The sequence below is a fragment of the Globicephala melas genome, chromosome 18, assembly GCF_963455315.2.
Source record: "Globicephala melas chromosome 18, mGloMel1.2, whole genome shotgun sequence".
Lineage (NCBI taxonomy): Eukaryota > Metazoa > Chordata > Mammalia > Artiodactyla > Delphinidae > Globicephala > Globicephala melas.
Window position 1 is genome coordinate 50719233 of NC_083331.1, and position 15548 is coordinate 50734780.

At 35.8% G+C, this 15548-nt stretch overlaps 1 protein-coding gene across 1 annotated transcript in view; it reads right to left on the minus strand.

Moving 5' to 3' along the window:
- MYCBP2 (MYC binding protein 2) overlaps positions 1 to 15548 on the minus strand; it is a 273476-nt gene that overhangs the window by 207036 nt on the left and 50892 nt on the right. Inside the window, exons 5-10 of the mRNA XM_030838623.3 lie at positions 12891 to 13087; positions 6494 to 6736; positions 6190 to 6261; positions 4687 to 4783; positions 815 to 888; positions 537 to 675 (exon numbers count right to left, since the gene is read on the minus strand). Coding sequence (XP_030694483.1) covers positions 537 to 675; positions 815 to 888; positions 4687 to 4783; positions 6190 to 6261; positions 6494 to 6736; positions 12891 to 13087 — 822 coding nt within the window. The remainder of the gene's footprint in view (positions 1 to 536; positions 676 to 814; positions 889 to 4686; positions 4784 to 6189; positions 6262 to 6493; positions 6737 to 12890; positions 13088 to 15548) is intronic.

Consider the following 15548-nt stretch of genomic DNA (forward strand, 5'->3'; position numbering starts at 1 on the left):
CGGAAAAACAAAAATACTACACAAATGCAAAGTAAATCACTAATGAAGTTTAATAAATTTAATAACAGTCAAAAAAGTTGGGTCTTGCAAGGAATCCCACAAGTTAATAAATGGAATTATTAAACCAGGAACAGTACGGCAAACCAAAATTGAGACCCTCATGGAAACTAGTAATCCTAACTACTACTATGACACTGCAAGAGTAAGTATACTAAGTCCAAGAAATATTCTGTGGACGTCTGCATTTCTGTATCCAAATGAAAGATTCTTAAATCAAACGTTAGGCCAATTACCATTTTCACAATCCACGGGACCATTCTATGACTATCCTGAAAGCCTGTTCAAATAAAAATCAAAGGCTTCAAGTTACTCCTAGTTATTTGTACATATTAATTCGTTAAGTGTGCTTCATAGTAACAGACAGCAAAACAGCTACCTAATATAAGCTACAATGTTGAAAACACAATGTTAGTTTTCTAAAGAATAAAGAATCTGATAATTAAAATGTAGGAGAAAGGTTTTTTTGACCATCTTACTTATAATATGCAAGTCCTTTTCCAGATCAAATAGTGAGATACCACAGGCATGCAAGCATTTTCTGGCCAGCTTAAGTTGTAATTCTTGTTGTAGCACAGGCTCAGTGCTTGTGGCAAATATTCTGACAACAAAGCCATCCTAAGAGAAATAAAACATCCACGGTATTTTGTTACATGAATTGATCTTCTAAGGCTCTACTTTCCATCTAATAAAAATCAAATAATTTACGAGAAAAAGATTCCATTTATACCAGCTTCTCATGACTCAGAATACTTACATCTCTGGAAGCAGCTATCTGATTAATATATTCTCCATCAGTGAATAAAATATTTTGACCTTCAGTGTGGCAATCTGTGCAAGAGGAAGAAACAGCAATTACATTACAATATAAATAAACACCTCACAAAATGACTTTACTCCTCTGTTGAAGTCAGAATGAGAGTTCTCCACACAATAAAGGTAATTTAAACTCAAAGGGAGACTGTGCTTTTTAATAAAGAGTTACAAATTAGCAGAAACTAAACAATCCAACTAATAATACGCATTACATTTTGTGCTTACATTTATAAATCTTCCATAATCAAGGACCTGAGAGCCCACCTAATTTCAAAATGAACTAGTATTAGATACAGTCTGATAATAAACATGCACCACAATGAACAAACTATAATGTGGTTATAATCAATTCAATACAATCCATGCGAGGTAGGCAACACTCTACCTTCAGACATACATCACAGTCATTAGTGTCACAGAAAAATACAGATAGACCTAAAACTTCTGCATTTGAGGTCTATGGTGTCCAACTACAGATATCCCTTGCTTTATAATATAGAACTGGCTGTACCGTTTCCACTTAGGTTTAACGCTTTTTCCCAGTATTTATTAGCATTTAGCATGCTATACACTTTTTAAATGTTCACCCTTCACAGAACAAATCTATGGTTATGTGTTTCTTTTTGTCTGAAAGTTTTCATATATTTTGGCTGAAATGCCATATTTCATCAATACTGTATATATCTCTGTGGAACAGTGCACTATATACTTTGATCAAAATAATGCACAAGTGTAATTGCAACAAGGGATACCAGTATTACAGAAGGACCGGTGGGACAGTGTGTTAGTGATTGCTACTAAATAACATGAAACTACAAGCAACTCAATATCTAAGTATAAACTGTATCCTTTTGGAAAAACAAATGTTCAGCAAGCAAGTCTAAAAGCACACGCATTTCCCAAAATAACTGCAGAGAACTAGGATGAATCTCTCCATTAATTACAATACCAAAAAATAATATTTCATTTCTATTTGCACCTGAATCAGCAAAACATAAAATTCTGGTTTTGGAATGCAGGAATGGAGCCCACCCAAATAAGCTGAGTTACTCTATATCTTTGCCCAGGAGCTTCATACTAGCATACTTCCTTATCATAAATACGCAAAACACAGGCAGACCCTTACCAAATAGAGAATTCAGTGATCACAAACTGGAAATAGAAACTGGGAGACAAGGCCCACTGGTAGCCCAAGAGACTTGGTAATCAAAGAGAGGAGAAATCGAAAGAAAGAGTTCCTAGTCCACTGTACAGAATACAAAGAGGCGCAAGAAAGATGCTTCTCAAGCTCTAAGCTGTAAGATTTTAAACTAAAAAGCAAAGAAGAAAAACTCATTATAATTTCAGATAAACGCAGGGGTGAGGAGTGAAGCGGCGCAAGAAGAGTAGCAAAAACCCTCATGATCTGAGGCAACCTGTCACCAGACACGAAGAGTAAACGACACAGGGATACAATATAAAAGGTATGCCAACATATCAAGGCTAAATGACAACAGGGGAAAAAAAAGTATGTTTTCAGCTCATCAGTGCTGGGTTGAAAATAACTTATTTATAAACTAGTCTATAAGACAAGTTGGAACATGAAGCTCAACGAATTACCAGATTTCTGTCAATCGTAAACGTGGTATTCATTACCATCTATAAACCTGACAGTTCACTTCTGCTCCTTCTTGATGGGAAAGCTAGAGAGCAGAGTTGCCCCTAGCTAGGGAAAAAAGGACTATTAAAGAAACTGCCTCCCAGGTCAAAGAAAAGGAAAAATGACAACAGGCTTCTTCAGGCTTGAAGGCAAGTCTTCCTGCTGCGTGACTTCAAAAAGATTTTTCTCTTTATCCTTTCTGTATCCTTCATGTAACGTTATAAGACAGCATCTTCGGGAAAATATCAAGATACACAACGTGGGACTATCTCCCCCAGTCTGGTTCCTTCTTCACCATGAATATGGTACAAATTTGTGAAACACAGAAAGCCACATTTGTATTGTTAAAAGGTGCATTTCATATGTTAAATGAAGTAGAGGGATTTAAACTGAAACATTAACAAGTCATTTTTTACCATGATGGAATAAATAAAAGGGCTGTAAGTAGACCATTTTCAAATGGTCTTTCTCAGTCACAATCTCTGTTGAATGATCAGGGTTTTTCAGAAGTAAACCCTTTACATTAGTATTCATCTGTTGGGCAGGGAGTCACGGAAGGATTAACAATTTTTCTTCCAAGACATCCTAAAATGACTTGCACAAAGACAGAGCGATAGGGATGCCCATTGCAGTGAAATTTATTATACATTGCAAAAAATTAGATGGGACCTCCATTTCAAACATTAATCAATGGAATATATTTTATAACATTAAAATGATGTTACAGAAGACTAGTTAATGGCCTGGAAATATATTCAGAATATTAAGTGAAAGGGGTAGCTTAAAAAAGCAATATGTAGCATACAATCACTTTTGTACAAGTATGTACATAACATACACAGGAAAAAGACAGGAAGGATATTCACTGATATGTTGGTAGTGTTTATAGATAGGAAGTGGGGTTACAATTAATTTTTATTTTGTTTTGCTTATATAATAGTTGTACAATAAATATGATTACTTTTAATATATGGGGGTACATGTTAATATTTCAAAATATTTTTATTATTATTATTGTTATTATCATAATCATCAGCATCATCGTTAGGACCAGAGACATGGCCTGGGACTTGTGATGATTAAAAAACAAATAAACAAACAAACAAATAAAACCCTGTAGACATATCTGAAAACAGACAGTTATTTACAAAATGGCTTTAATAAGTTATCTGTTTTCCAAAGTAGCTTTATTTATGAAACACACATGAAATGTGACATTTACCTTAACATGGCATCAGGTACACTAATTTAGATATATGTAGACAAAGTAATATTCAAATAAATGTTTGATGAAGTTATAAAAATATCTTAAAAATTAACAAGCAGTCAGGGAGCAATTATCCTTTTCAATGTGTTCTTCAGAAGTTCTCAGTCATTTTCAGATAGCCATGCGCCTTGAAGTAATATTGCTGCTTACCATGAAATTGTTGGTAGACACATTAAACATTCAAGATTTTAGTATAAACAAGCTCCTTTAGAATGTATTAAAGATATAAGCAAATTCAAATACCTTACAATGGAGAATATACTATGCATTTGCCCGGTGTTCCATAAAATTTAAGATTCACTGCCTAAGAAGTTAGACAGCACAGTGATCTGAAGGATAAATACATATGTACAACCTCAAAACTAAAGCAAAATGAATTCTGTCCAAAATGGCTTATCAGGGTATTATTAAAAAGTACAAATGATAGAATTTTTAAAATTCCTGACCCACCCTAAAATCTGTCTCTGAAAACACTTTAAAATAAAGAGGAAAACCCAAAGTACACTGTTGGTAAAGTCAAAATAAACAGAAGGTTCTTTACATCAAGGTTATTTGAGAGCCAGAGTCGTGGATTTATTAAGAGCAACAAAGCAACATCTCCCCACTAATTGAGGAGTTGAAGCAGTCATGGTGGGGTAAGGGTGGGGGGGCGGTCAGGCTACAGAATTTGGGCAAGAATTTGAAAACAAGTATTAAAACACTTCATACTATATTTATGGTATCTGTTTTTCTCAGATGCATTAATTTTATATAGACTATAAAATGCTTTGCATGTCAAGATTTCTTTAACCCATTTGTAAGCAAGCACTATTCCTTGCTAACCATTCTTTATATGTCTCAGTGGCCTAACATGCACATCTCTTAAAATCACCTGTGAAGAAAACAGATGACTAGTTGAGTAACATACCTGGTAACATTACAGTACCATCCTGTTCCAGTGTTTCAGGGCTTATTCTTATGGCTGTCATGCTGTGGTTATTCATATCTCTATACAATAAATAACCCTGATAACAACAAAAAATTTTGCTATATTATATGTTAAAATATTTTTTCATTAACCACTTAGTAGAAAAAGTAGCCACAGAGGTCTGTATTACAGTTTTTTGAGGTACAATAATACATCAATATTGATGTCTAAAATACACTAAAGATTTAAAACAGAAGAACCTGAGTATATTGATACTTTAATAAGAGGAGGTATTATACACCACTGAGTATCAATTTAACCTATTAATTCTCACACCACACAAGACAGTAAAAACATTTTGGTTATTTTGGTCAAAATTATCATATCACTTGCCAAGTAAATAATAGAAATGACTGCTGTTTCCTTCACAAATATTTAGGTTAATATTTAAAAATCAGTAGTGGTTTTAGATAGAATATGTCACTGAACATATTTCTGTAAATGTATTTCCCGTGTTATTATTTGTTAGACAAAATACAGCAGTGGCAAATAAAAATTTGATATTTTAAACCAGGTTATGTTTTAACAGACAATTACTGAGTAATTAATTTGATATTTAAAATTTAATTTCAAAATCTCCCCAAAAGTTGAGTAAGATTATTTTTCATGCAACAATAATTTTTTTAATTTTCAGAATGCTTTCAAATATCTTTTTTCATCTGATGCTGACAACAAACTTTGAACTAGGCAAGACAGGAGTGCAGGGACATCTTTATTCTATATGCTGCCACAAGGAAACTTGGGCTTCACTTCTCAGGAAAGGATAGTATAGAAATAAACACTTCTGGCCCTCTGACCATCATTCATTTGCTTCATCATTAGTTTGCTTCATGCATCCAACTGCTGACACGCATTTGGCCATGTCAGTCAGGTGATGAGATCACGCATTAAGAGAGCAATATGGGCCTAGCTCTTTTCTCTCATTGGTGATACTCTGCATGATCCTCCATGCAGGCAGCTATCTACTGGGCAGGCCACACACTGTTCCCTGGAGTGTACTGATCTAGACTTAGAATGAAGGAATTTGTGGTAAAAAGCTCTAATTTGGCTTTGGGTCACAGTTACATTCCTAATTCAGATTTGTAAATGATAAAGGTGGTCTCTGATTCTTAACTAGAGGCTCTCTTAAACAAGAACTCCAACAGAAGACATACTTGTTCCCATTTTACAGCTAAATCACACAGGATCAAATAAATTAGCTGAGTTGTCCACAGTTGTCCACACAGCTAGTAAGAAGCAGGGCCAGACCTAAAAGTAAATCTCTCATAAATTCTAAGTCAATGTTCTTTATACTACACCATACCATTGTTATAGTCATATTATTAAAAAATATGCTCTATCTGTTTAAATAGAAGTGATATTATTTATTGATTAAACAAATATGGACCACATATTTTAAAAGATAAGAAAGAAAAGTTTGGTTTATTGTGGATATTCTCCTACCTGAGCATACCCTAACCAAGACTTTTTTTCTTTTCTGTTTCTGATGCGAGATGTAGAATTATATATATGGCCCTGTGAAACAACAAAAGTTAGTTCTATCAACAATTTTGTAATTAATAATCAGTGAAAAATAACATAAATGGATGAATGACATTTAATATGTATGTTCCATTTTGATTTTCAAAGAAATAATATTACATCAAAATTAGATGGTGCTCTAAAAATAAAGCAAGAAGCAAACAGAACACAATTCAGTATTAGACATAACTTCCACTATGATTAAGAGCTGTAAGGAATCACCTACCCTAACTGTTCCACTGTATCCAGAGCCTATTTTGTATAATCCGTCTTTGCATAACAGATAAAGAAAAAATCCATCATTCTGAAGTAGACATTGATCATCTTCATCAACAGATATTTCTTTTAATGGCCACTTGTGCATTAAAGCTGCTTTCTTAATGCCATTGCTAAACCAGTCCTGAATTTGAATTTTTCCCACCAACACTGCCTGTACACTTCTCTGTAGTGAATTTAGTATCATTGGCACCTAGTCAAGAGAAGAAAAACACAAAAAGACATTTTTAAATGTCTCAAACACAAAACAGACAAGATAAAGATACTTTATTAATATATCATCATTTATAAGAAAAAACTTATTCAGAATGATCATGTTTAGCTTGTCAGCAAAAAGTACCAACTAGAAAATCTATAAGAAACAATTCTCAAGCAAGACAAAATAAAAATGTAAATCCAAAGAATATTAATTTGTATTTGTGACCAAAAACACTGAAATATGCATCTTTCTCCAAAACACCAGGCAACCAGTACTACGTATGATTTTAAGTTTCATAAAATAAAACATACTAGATTAGTAAAAAGTATGAATACTGACATACATTTTTTGTATTAGACTGCACTCAAGCCAAAATGATATCTTTGGTATGATAATGTATATCCATTAATATACTTCATGATAATGAAGTGCAAAATTAAGCATAAGAGAAATATGGCTGCTTCTACAGATGAAACAAAATTTCCAGTATTTCTCTTCTACTTTGCTTCTTTATTACGTCTAATACCCATTAACATCAACAATTTTCCATGATACAAAAATTTAACTGTATGAATTGTGTATTCATTCAACATTCATTTAACCAATATTTATCAAATATCTATTGTTTGTTGTAAATGAGTCCTCAAAAGTTACCAGCATGGGACCAATACTCGGCCACCAGAGAAAACTCCCTGGCTCCTCATTTTTTGCCTCTCTTTCACTGCCCAAGGATGGCTGCCACACATCTGACTACAGGGCAAGACCCTAGGGCACTGTACTAGCCCCAGTTCTCCAGCTGCACTGTCCAATATGGCAGCCACTAGCCACATGTGACTACTGAGCTCCTGAAATGGGGTTGGTGTGACTTAAGATGTGCTGGAAATATAAAATACACACTGGATTTTGAAAACTTAGTATTAAAAACAAGAGTATAAATTTTCTTAATAATTTTATATTGATTACATGTTGAAATTATTTTCTGGATATATTGAGAAAAATCCATTATTAAAATTAACTTCATCTGTTTCTATCTTTTTAATGTGGCTAATAGAAACACTTAAATTACATACGTGGGTTACATTATATTACTATTGGACAGTACTGTTCTAGAGGGTAGAGATTTCAGAGGGATAACTAACCCACTGTTCACAGGTATGTTCTCTTCCCCTTCGAGTTCTAAGGCCTCTGACCCAATCAAAATATGGAACTCTTACTTTTATAAAACTTTTATTTATGTATATGGTTGGATACTACAAATTCTCTCCCTAGAAGAAACTACGTTAAACTTAAAACTATTTTATCTAGAATCAATATCCTTATATATGTCAAAGCTTCACTTTCAGTTTTTTTGTTTTTGTTTCAGATACTTTCTATTGGGTCTATTACGAAAGATGATGCTCCTCCTCTCTTCCCAAATCCTCAGAATTGAGCTGTACAATAATTTCTGGTTAAACCAGTAGTCAGAGGTCATTTCACTATGTCTGTGTGATCATGGTTCAGAACTGAGCCAATTGTATTACATACTACATTTCCCTTATATAATTTTTCTTTTTCTTCATCGAGTCAACAATTGCCCTATTTTTGCGTTTGCTAAGTTTTTTCTATACCTACCCCTAAGTGCTCCTCATACTCCTCTCAAGAGAGTCAAACACATCATTTCTACTTTTTCCCCTTGGCAACATCCCTCAAGAGGCCCTGCTCCAGTCTAGACTAAGGACAAGGGCAGGCACAGAGGTTAAAATTGTTCCATGCCTTGCATGTTCAAAAGCATCTTTATCTTCCCTCAAACATGACTGACAATTGAGCTAGATATAGTGACATCATTTTCGCTCAGAACTTTGAAGGCACTGTTTGTTATTTTCTATGCCAATGTTGCTTTTGAGCAGTCCAATGGCATTCTGCCTAATCTTTGGTATATAACCTGTCCTTGCACTCTGGAACATTATTTTCCCTTTATTGTCTGTTATGATTTTGCAACGTTATACCTGGTGTGAGTCTTTTGCCGTTCATTGTGTTGGGCACTGAGGGTGTGTTCTGTCAATCTGAAAATGAGTATCTTTGGTGGATGGGAATTTTCCTTATAAAGCTTAGGTAATTTCCTCCTCTCTGCTTGAATACCTATTAGATATTGGATTTTCTGGAAGGATGCTCTAATTTTACTTTATGTCACCTATTTTCTTTCTCTCTCTTTTTTCTATTGTCTGGGGACCTCTTTAATCTGAACTTCTAACGCTTCTACTGATTTTCATGCTGCTATCTTATTTTTTTTATCTTGTAAAAACTCTTTGTTCTGAGGTTTTTTTTAAATACTGCTGTTTAATGTAAATAATCATTTTCTCATCCCTCTTCAAAATACTAATTACAGTTTTCTTAGAGCTTTTCTGTTCCCTATACTCTTTTCATCAATGTTTCTTTTATTATTACTATTTTTACTGATTTGGGGGATTCTGTCTTTCATGTTAGTCTAGTGATACTTGGCTGTGCACTTATTTTTAAAGAGTAAGCGACTAAAAATCTGATAGGAAGCTGCTATGAATGGATAGGGTGTGAAAGATAGTGCGCTCACCTCAAAATGATCATACTAAGTTTAGCAGTTTCATTGGAGGATCTCCCAGACACCCCCCTGCCCCCGCCAAATGTCCACATCTATATGTCTTTTCTCACTTTTTCTCCAAAGAAGGATCTGCCAGTCTTTTTCCTAGAAGCTATAAGCCTCACCCCCAGTGTACTGGGAACTCAGTGAGGATTAAGAAATTTCATCATTGGGCGTTCCCTGGTGGCGCAGTGGTTGAGAGTCCGCCTGCCGATGCAGGGGACACGGGTTCATGCCCCAGTCCGGGAAGATCCCACATGCCACGGAGCGGCTAGGCCCATGAGCCATGGCCACTGAGCCTGCGCGTCCGGAGCCTGTGCTCCACAATGGGAGAGGCCACAACAGTGAGAGGCCCGCGTACCACAAAAAAAAAAAAAAAAAAAGAAAAGAAATTTCATCATCGATATGGAGACTTTCACTTAATCTCCATCTTCAGCCTGGCTCCTCAATTTCACTCTCAACTGTGCCTGGTTTCCCCTGGCCTCTCTGGCTCAATTTCTTTAGACAGCAAACCTAACTCTTAGGGGTATGAGAGAAGGACAGCTGACTGGCTGGGAAGCGTAGAGGAAGGGCTCTGGGGTTCTCGAGCTTTCATTACACAGACTTCCAATCAATTTTTAGCTCTTCCCCTCACCACCACTTTCCAGGTATTTATTACTTCCAATTCTAAATCCTATCTATAGTTTTATGTGAAAATCAACTTTCTATGGGCACTAGCCTCTTGAGAAGCTTAAGTTTAAGCTCTCCCCAATATTTGTCTTCTAAAAATGTGTCCCATTCTTAAAAGTTTATACTTTAAAAAAATCCTTTATTATAATCTTAGTGTAAACTGCAGGGATGGAGGGGAGAGCAGAAACTAAAGTGTCTTCAACATGGCTCTGTTTCTCTCATGCTTTCTAACAGGGTATTAAAGTTTTAAGAAAACCCAGTGCTACAATCAGAAGTCTCAGATATACCCCTTTTCCTATCCTATTGATTTTCTCTCACCGACACTGTGGCAGGACCTAGAGAATTTATTCTGATAAACCAGACTTCCTTAAACTGAGGATACCAAGTCATTCACCAATTCTGGAAAATCTTAGCCATTATTTCAAATACTGCCTCTCCACAAATCTACCACTGCCTTGTGGAACTCAGGTTGTACTGATACTTTAGACTTTCTCATTCTCTATCCATGTTTCTTATTTTTCATATTTTGTCTCTCTGTGCCGCATTCTGAATAATTTTTTCCTCTTTATCTTTCAGTTCACTGCTCCTATCTTCAACTGTATTATCCACTGGTTAACTCATCCTTTAAGTTTCTAATTGTAAGTATTTGGTTTTTCATTTCCAGGAGTTCTATTTGGTTCATTTTCTGACCTGATTACTTTTTATATCCTTATTCCTTAATAATACTTTTGATACTTAATAATAATACTTTAACTATATTGAATATGTATACACATATATTTTCTACTCTATATCAAATAATTTCAATATATATAGACTTGGCAAGATTGATTCCGCTATATTTCTTTCTACTAACTCTCAATGACGGTGCCTTTTTTCTATGTCCTTTTTGTTTGTGAGTTCAGATACAGCAGAGTTGTGTTTGTGGGAGGCCTCTGAAGTAGGGGGTTCATCCCTCCAGAACGGATTTTAGTCTCCTTCAATAAGGCACCTTACAGTACTACTACCAGCCCTACCTTACTTTAAACTCTCAGCTTAAGCTTGTTGGAACAAGATAAGTAATATGCATTTGGATCCCAGAATAATCTGAGATGTTACAGTTATACATTTTCAGACTTTTCTCCCCCGAGTCATAGCCTGGCCAAGAGAGTTTTGTGAAATGAAGTAGGTAGGTGGAATGGGGCCAAATCATGAAGAACACTATGTGCCATGTTAAGATAACAGGTTTTAATATGGCGTTTGGCCTGGAGTTGGGTATGTAGCGACGGGGCAGGTCTACAGAGAACCTCGGCTGTTGGTTCAGGGGATCAAGAGTTTTGTGCAGCGTAGTGCTTGAGCATAATATTGCAGTCAGACAGATATGCATTCAAGCCCTGTCTCTGCCATCTGGCAGCTCGCTACGCTATAACTACACTAAACTTCTTCCAGCCTTCAGTATTCTACTCTTACTCTTATTTTCATGCTTTAGCACATGGATACCAAGAACATTCTCTCTCTACACCACCAATACCAACACCTCCTCCCTCTGCACTGGCTAGTCTCACTGTTTAGATCTCACGTCACAGCCTCTGGAATAAATCTACATAAAAATAAATCACTGGAGGGCTTCCCTGGTGGCGCAGTGGTTGAGAGTCCGCCTGCCGATGCAGGGGACATGGGTTCGTGCCCCGGTCCGGGAAGATCCCACATGTCGTGGAGCAGCTGGGCCCGTGAGCCATGGCCGCTGAGCCTGCGCTTCCGGAGCCTGTGCTCCGCAACGGGAGAGGCCACAACAGTGAGAGGCCCGCGTACCGCAAAAAAAAAAAAAAAACAAAACAAAACAAAAAATAAATCACTGGATTCTAATAGGTACATGTGTTTATGGTCACTATACTTTTAAAATTTGGCATTGATATTTGAATGTGTTTATTCTATTAAAATTTTGTAAGTATTTTTATATTTTAAGCATATATTTAAACTAAAATTTGGCTGAACCCTCAAAGCACAGCTGCAGAATAATTCGGAAATCACTGAATTAGAGGGACTTCAAAATAAGTAAGGACCATAAAAACGGAAAAGAGGACTTCAGGCAGGACAAAAAGAGGGAAAAGAATAAGAATAGAAACCTAGAGTAAGGAGACTGCTCGTATTTGACAAGGAAAGTTCAAAATCACTGAGTAAGTCACAGAAAATAGCCCATTTACCCCTTTTGCTATCTTTGGCCCACTAATACCGGGACTGAGGCATCTCTTCCATGTGTCTGGAGGTCATCCAAGGGGCCAGAGAAAAGCACATAACAGAGACTTAAAACTGTAACTTCTTACTCAATTTCCAGAACAGTCCAAAAGAATTAAATCAAGTTTGCCTATAAGTAGGGTTATATTTCCACTACTGACAAGGATGAGGAGGTTATCCCACAACTGCATATTAAAAGTTCAAAATGCTACACGTGAAGCTGAGTAGTTCAGAAACAAATCAATTCATGAAAAACTATAATCAACCAATCAAAAATACAGTAAAAATGATATATCCTTTTCTTTCAATACAGAAAAGATATTTAGAAACTATGAAGGAATTCCATACTTGAAAATTCAGGGCAAGATGGGAGGCGGAGGAAGGCAGAGAGCAAGGCAATGCAATGAAAACGGAGGCTGTAATGCTGACACAAAGACCAGGTTAAAGATTTAAGCTTTTGCCAAATTTCACTTTATTACCTTTAATGTTACAGAGTTAAACACATGTAACGTGTAACGTAGCTCAAATAGCTTAGATTATTTATATATCAACCTTGAACACATCAAACCACTATACTGAGTGAGAAAAAGCAGACACTGCTTTGACAGAAACTAAGGTGAAATTGCAACTTGGCATCCTATCAATTTCTAAGCAGCTAGAGATATGAAATACCTGAATAGTTTGGCAAGCATGGCTGCCATTGTTGGTGAGGATAGCAGAGATGGCCTGAAGTGTCCTTCCTGTTTCTCCCCAAGAAGCCACCAGACTAAAGAGACAAGCACAGGAAAGTGCTGTCAGAGACTGTCCTGTGCTGTCATTCATTCCAGTACTTCGAACAGTGATTTCCAAAAGGAGCTGGAAGAGAGACTCTGTGGATAAAATAGAACTCAATTATATTCATTTAACACACAGAACATTATATGGTATCTGTTTGTCTGTTTATACCTTGCCTCATTATAAAAAAATATTTAAGGCAGTTACAACACTTACTTTGCATTAGTTCCTTTCCGGTTACCCTTTCCCCCCAAAAGTTAGAATATTTATATAAAAATGACCTTGGAGAATATTTAGTGAACTCCTTATTTTTGTAAATGAAAAAATGGAATCTATCCAAAATCATTTATAATCATTACATTTGTAATCATACATGTGTCCAACTGTCTGATGCTAAATTCCATAATAACAGCAACAATGTTTATATTGATCACCCCTATATTATACACTCTTAGCACAGAACATAGAAGGCGCTTTACATTTAAGTGAATAATTGAGAACATATATTCTAATCTTAAACTGAACAGAAAGATAGATATAAGGGAAGGATTGTTTTAAAAACACTGGACAATTTGTAAATCAAATCCATCTGCAAAGAGAAGTCTGATGGGGCTTCCCTGGTGGCGCAGTGGTTGAGAGTCCGCCTGCCGATGCAGGGGACACGGGTTCATGCCCCAGTCTGGGAAGATCCCACATGCCGCGGAGCGGCTGGGCCCGTGAGCCATGGCCGCTGAGTCTGCGCGTCTGGAGCCTGTGCTCCGCAACGGGAGATGCCACAATAGTGAGAGGCCCGCGTACCGTGAGGAAAAAAAAAAAAAAAGAGAAGTCTGATGTATAATAATCATCAAGCTATCCCAACAATAAAAGAGATACAAATATACATATATTTCTATGAGTAACATGAAAAAAAGCAATGTGGAAAAAGTGTAACTAATGTGCCTATGATATTAAATCAAAGGAAAAAAGAGACAGATTTCAATACAAATTTCGATTTAAAGAACCAAATTACTACTTACACCTTTGTGCCAATTAAACAAAATAAAAAGTATGAAGTGCTGATAAACGCCTGAACAGAAAAGTAAGTCAAAGCAGTGAAGAGATCAGAAAGGTAAGCATTGGAAGGATAGAAGAGAGACCAAAGACAGTATAGCAGCATTTGAAACTGTTAGTAAGAAAGTAAAAACAAATTAATCAGGAGACCTAAGTTCTGACAGAAAGAAGACGATTAAGCTAAAGCACATATTATAATTTTAAAACCCAGTATTAAGAAGAAGATCTATTTTGAAAAGAATAAAGGAGAGGGAGTATTTATGTATAAACTGAATATAAGAGAAAGTATACAACAAATGATAGCAGACAACAAAATGGCAGAAGATCTAGGAGGAAAGCAAGGATTAGCATGTTGTTCAAAGTAAGATATAGGATATACTGTTTTAGTGGATATTTTAAATACTTCAATTATTTGCTAATTTACAAACCAGAGCTAAGATTAACTAGCAAAATATTCTTAAATAAAATTAATTAAATCTTCAATAAAATGCCATGAAGTCAAGTAGTACATCATAATAGTAATCGATCACTGGTGCTACAGTGACAATAAATAAGGTGCCTGCTTTGTAACATATGCAGCTTTATTTGGTAGTAGTATTTCATAACATGGTGAATTGGGGGGCTGTTGTTGTTTTTAAAAATCCTCAGCTTATTTTCATGGCCAGTACTCCCCCCACCACTAAAACAAAGCAGTAACAAAACAAATGGAACACAAAAACTAATCACAATACATGACCAAAAAAATAACAATCTGACATGTAAATTAAAACCATGTAATTAGGTTCTTACATGTGGGTCTAACATAATCCAAATAGCCAAGTAGAGAAAAAGGACCAAACTCTAATCCAGACCAGCAGTGTGGTCCCCAGACCAGCAGCATGAGCATCAGCATTACCCAGAAACTTACTCCAAATGCAAATTCTCAGGTCCCATCCCAAATCTACTGAATCAGATACTCCACACTTAGGGCCCACATATATGACTCAAACAAGCTAATGCTTGAGATTTAGAAAACTCTAGACTCTTTGAAGGCCCACAGTTAGCATCAGAGAAAAGCAATTAGCCTTCAAAATTTAGCTTCCATCTGTATTTCTCTTCCTTAAGAGTCCCCGTCCTGCTTACAGGATTATGTGTTGAGCCTAGGTCACGGGCATGAAAGGCAGGCATTCATAAAATTCAAATGCACTTTACAAAAAGCAAACATTTTTACTTAATGGAAGTTGCTACTAATTCAAAAGCTTTATCTTTAACAAAAATAAATTTTTATTTATCATGAACGCAAAAGAAATGTCCTCTCTGTTTAGAAACTAATTGTGTTGTTTTGGGTTGGTAGTATTTGTTCCCTCTTTTCCTACTTTTTTAACTCTCCAAAGTAACATGTAAAGTTAGACAAAGTCAATGTTAGCTATTTTGGCCAAAGGTTTATTAAGAATGATTTAAGTTCATAGCGACTATAAGGCTTGAGGATTATTTTTGGGTTCCAAAAATGTATATTTTGCTTTTCCC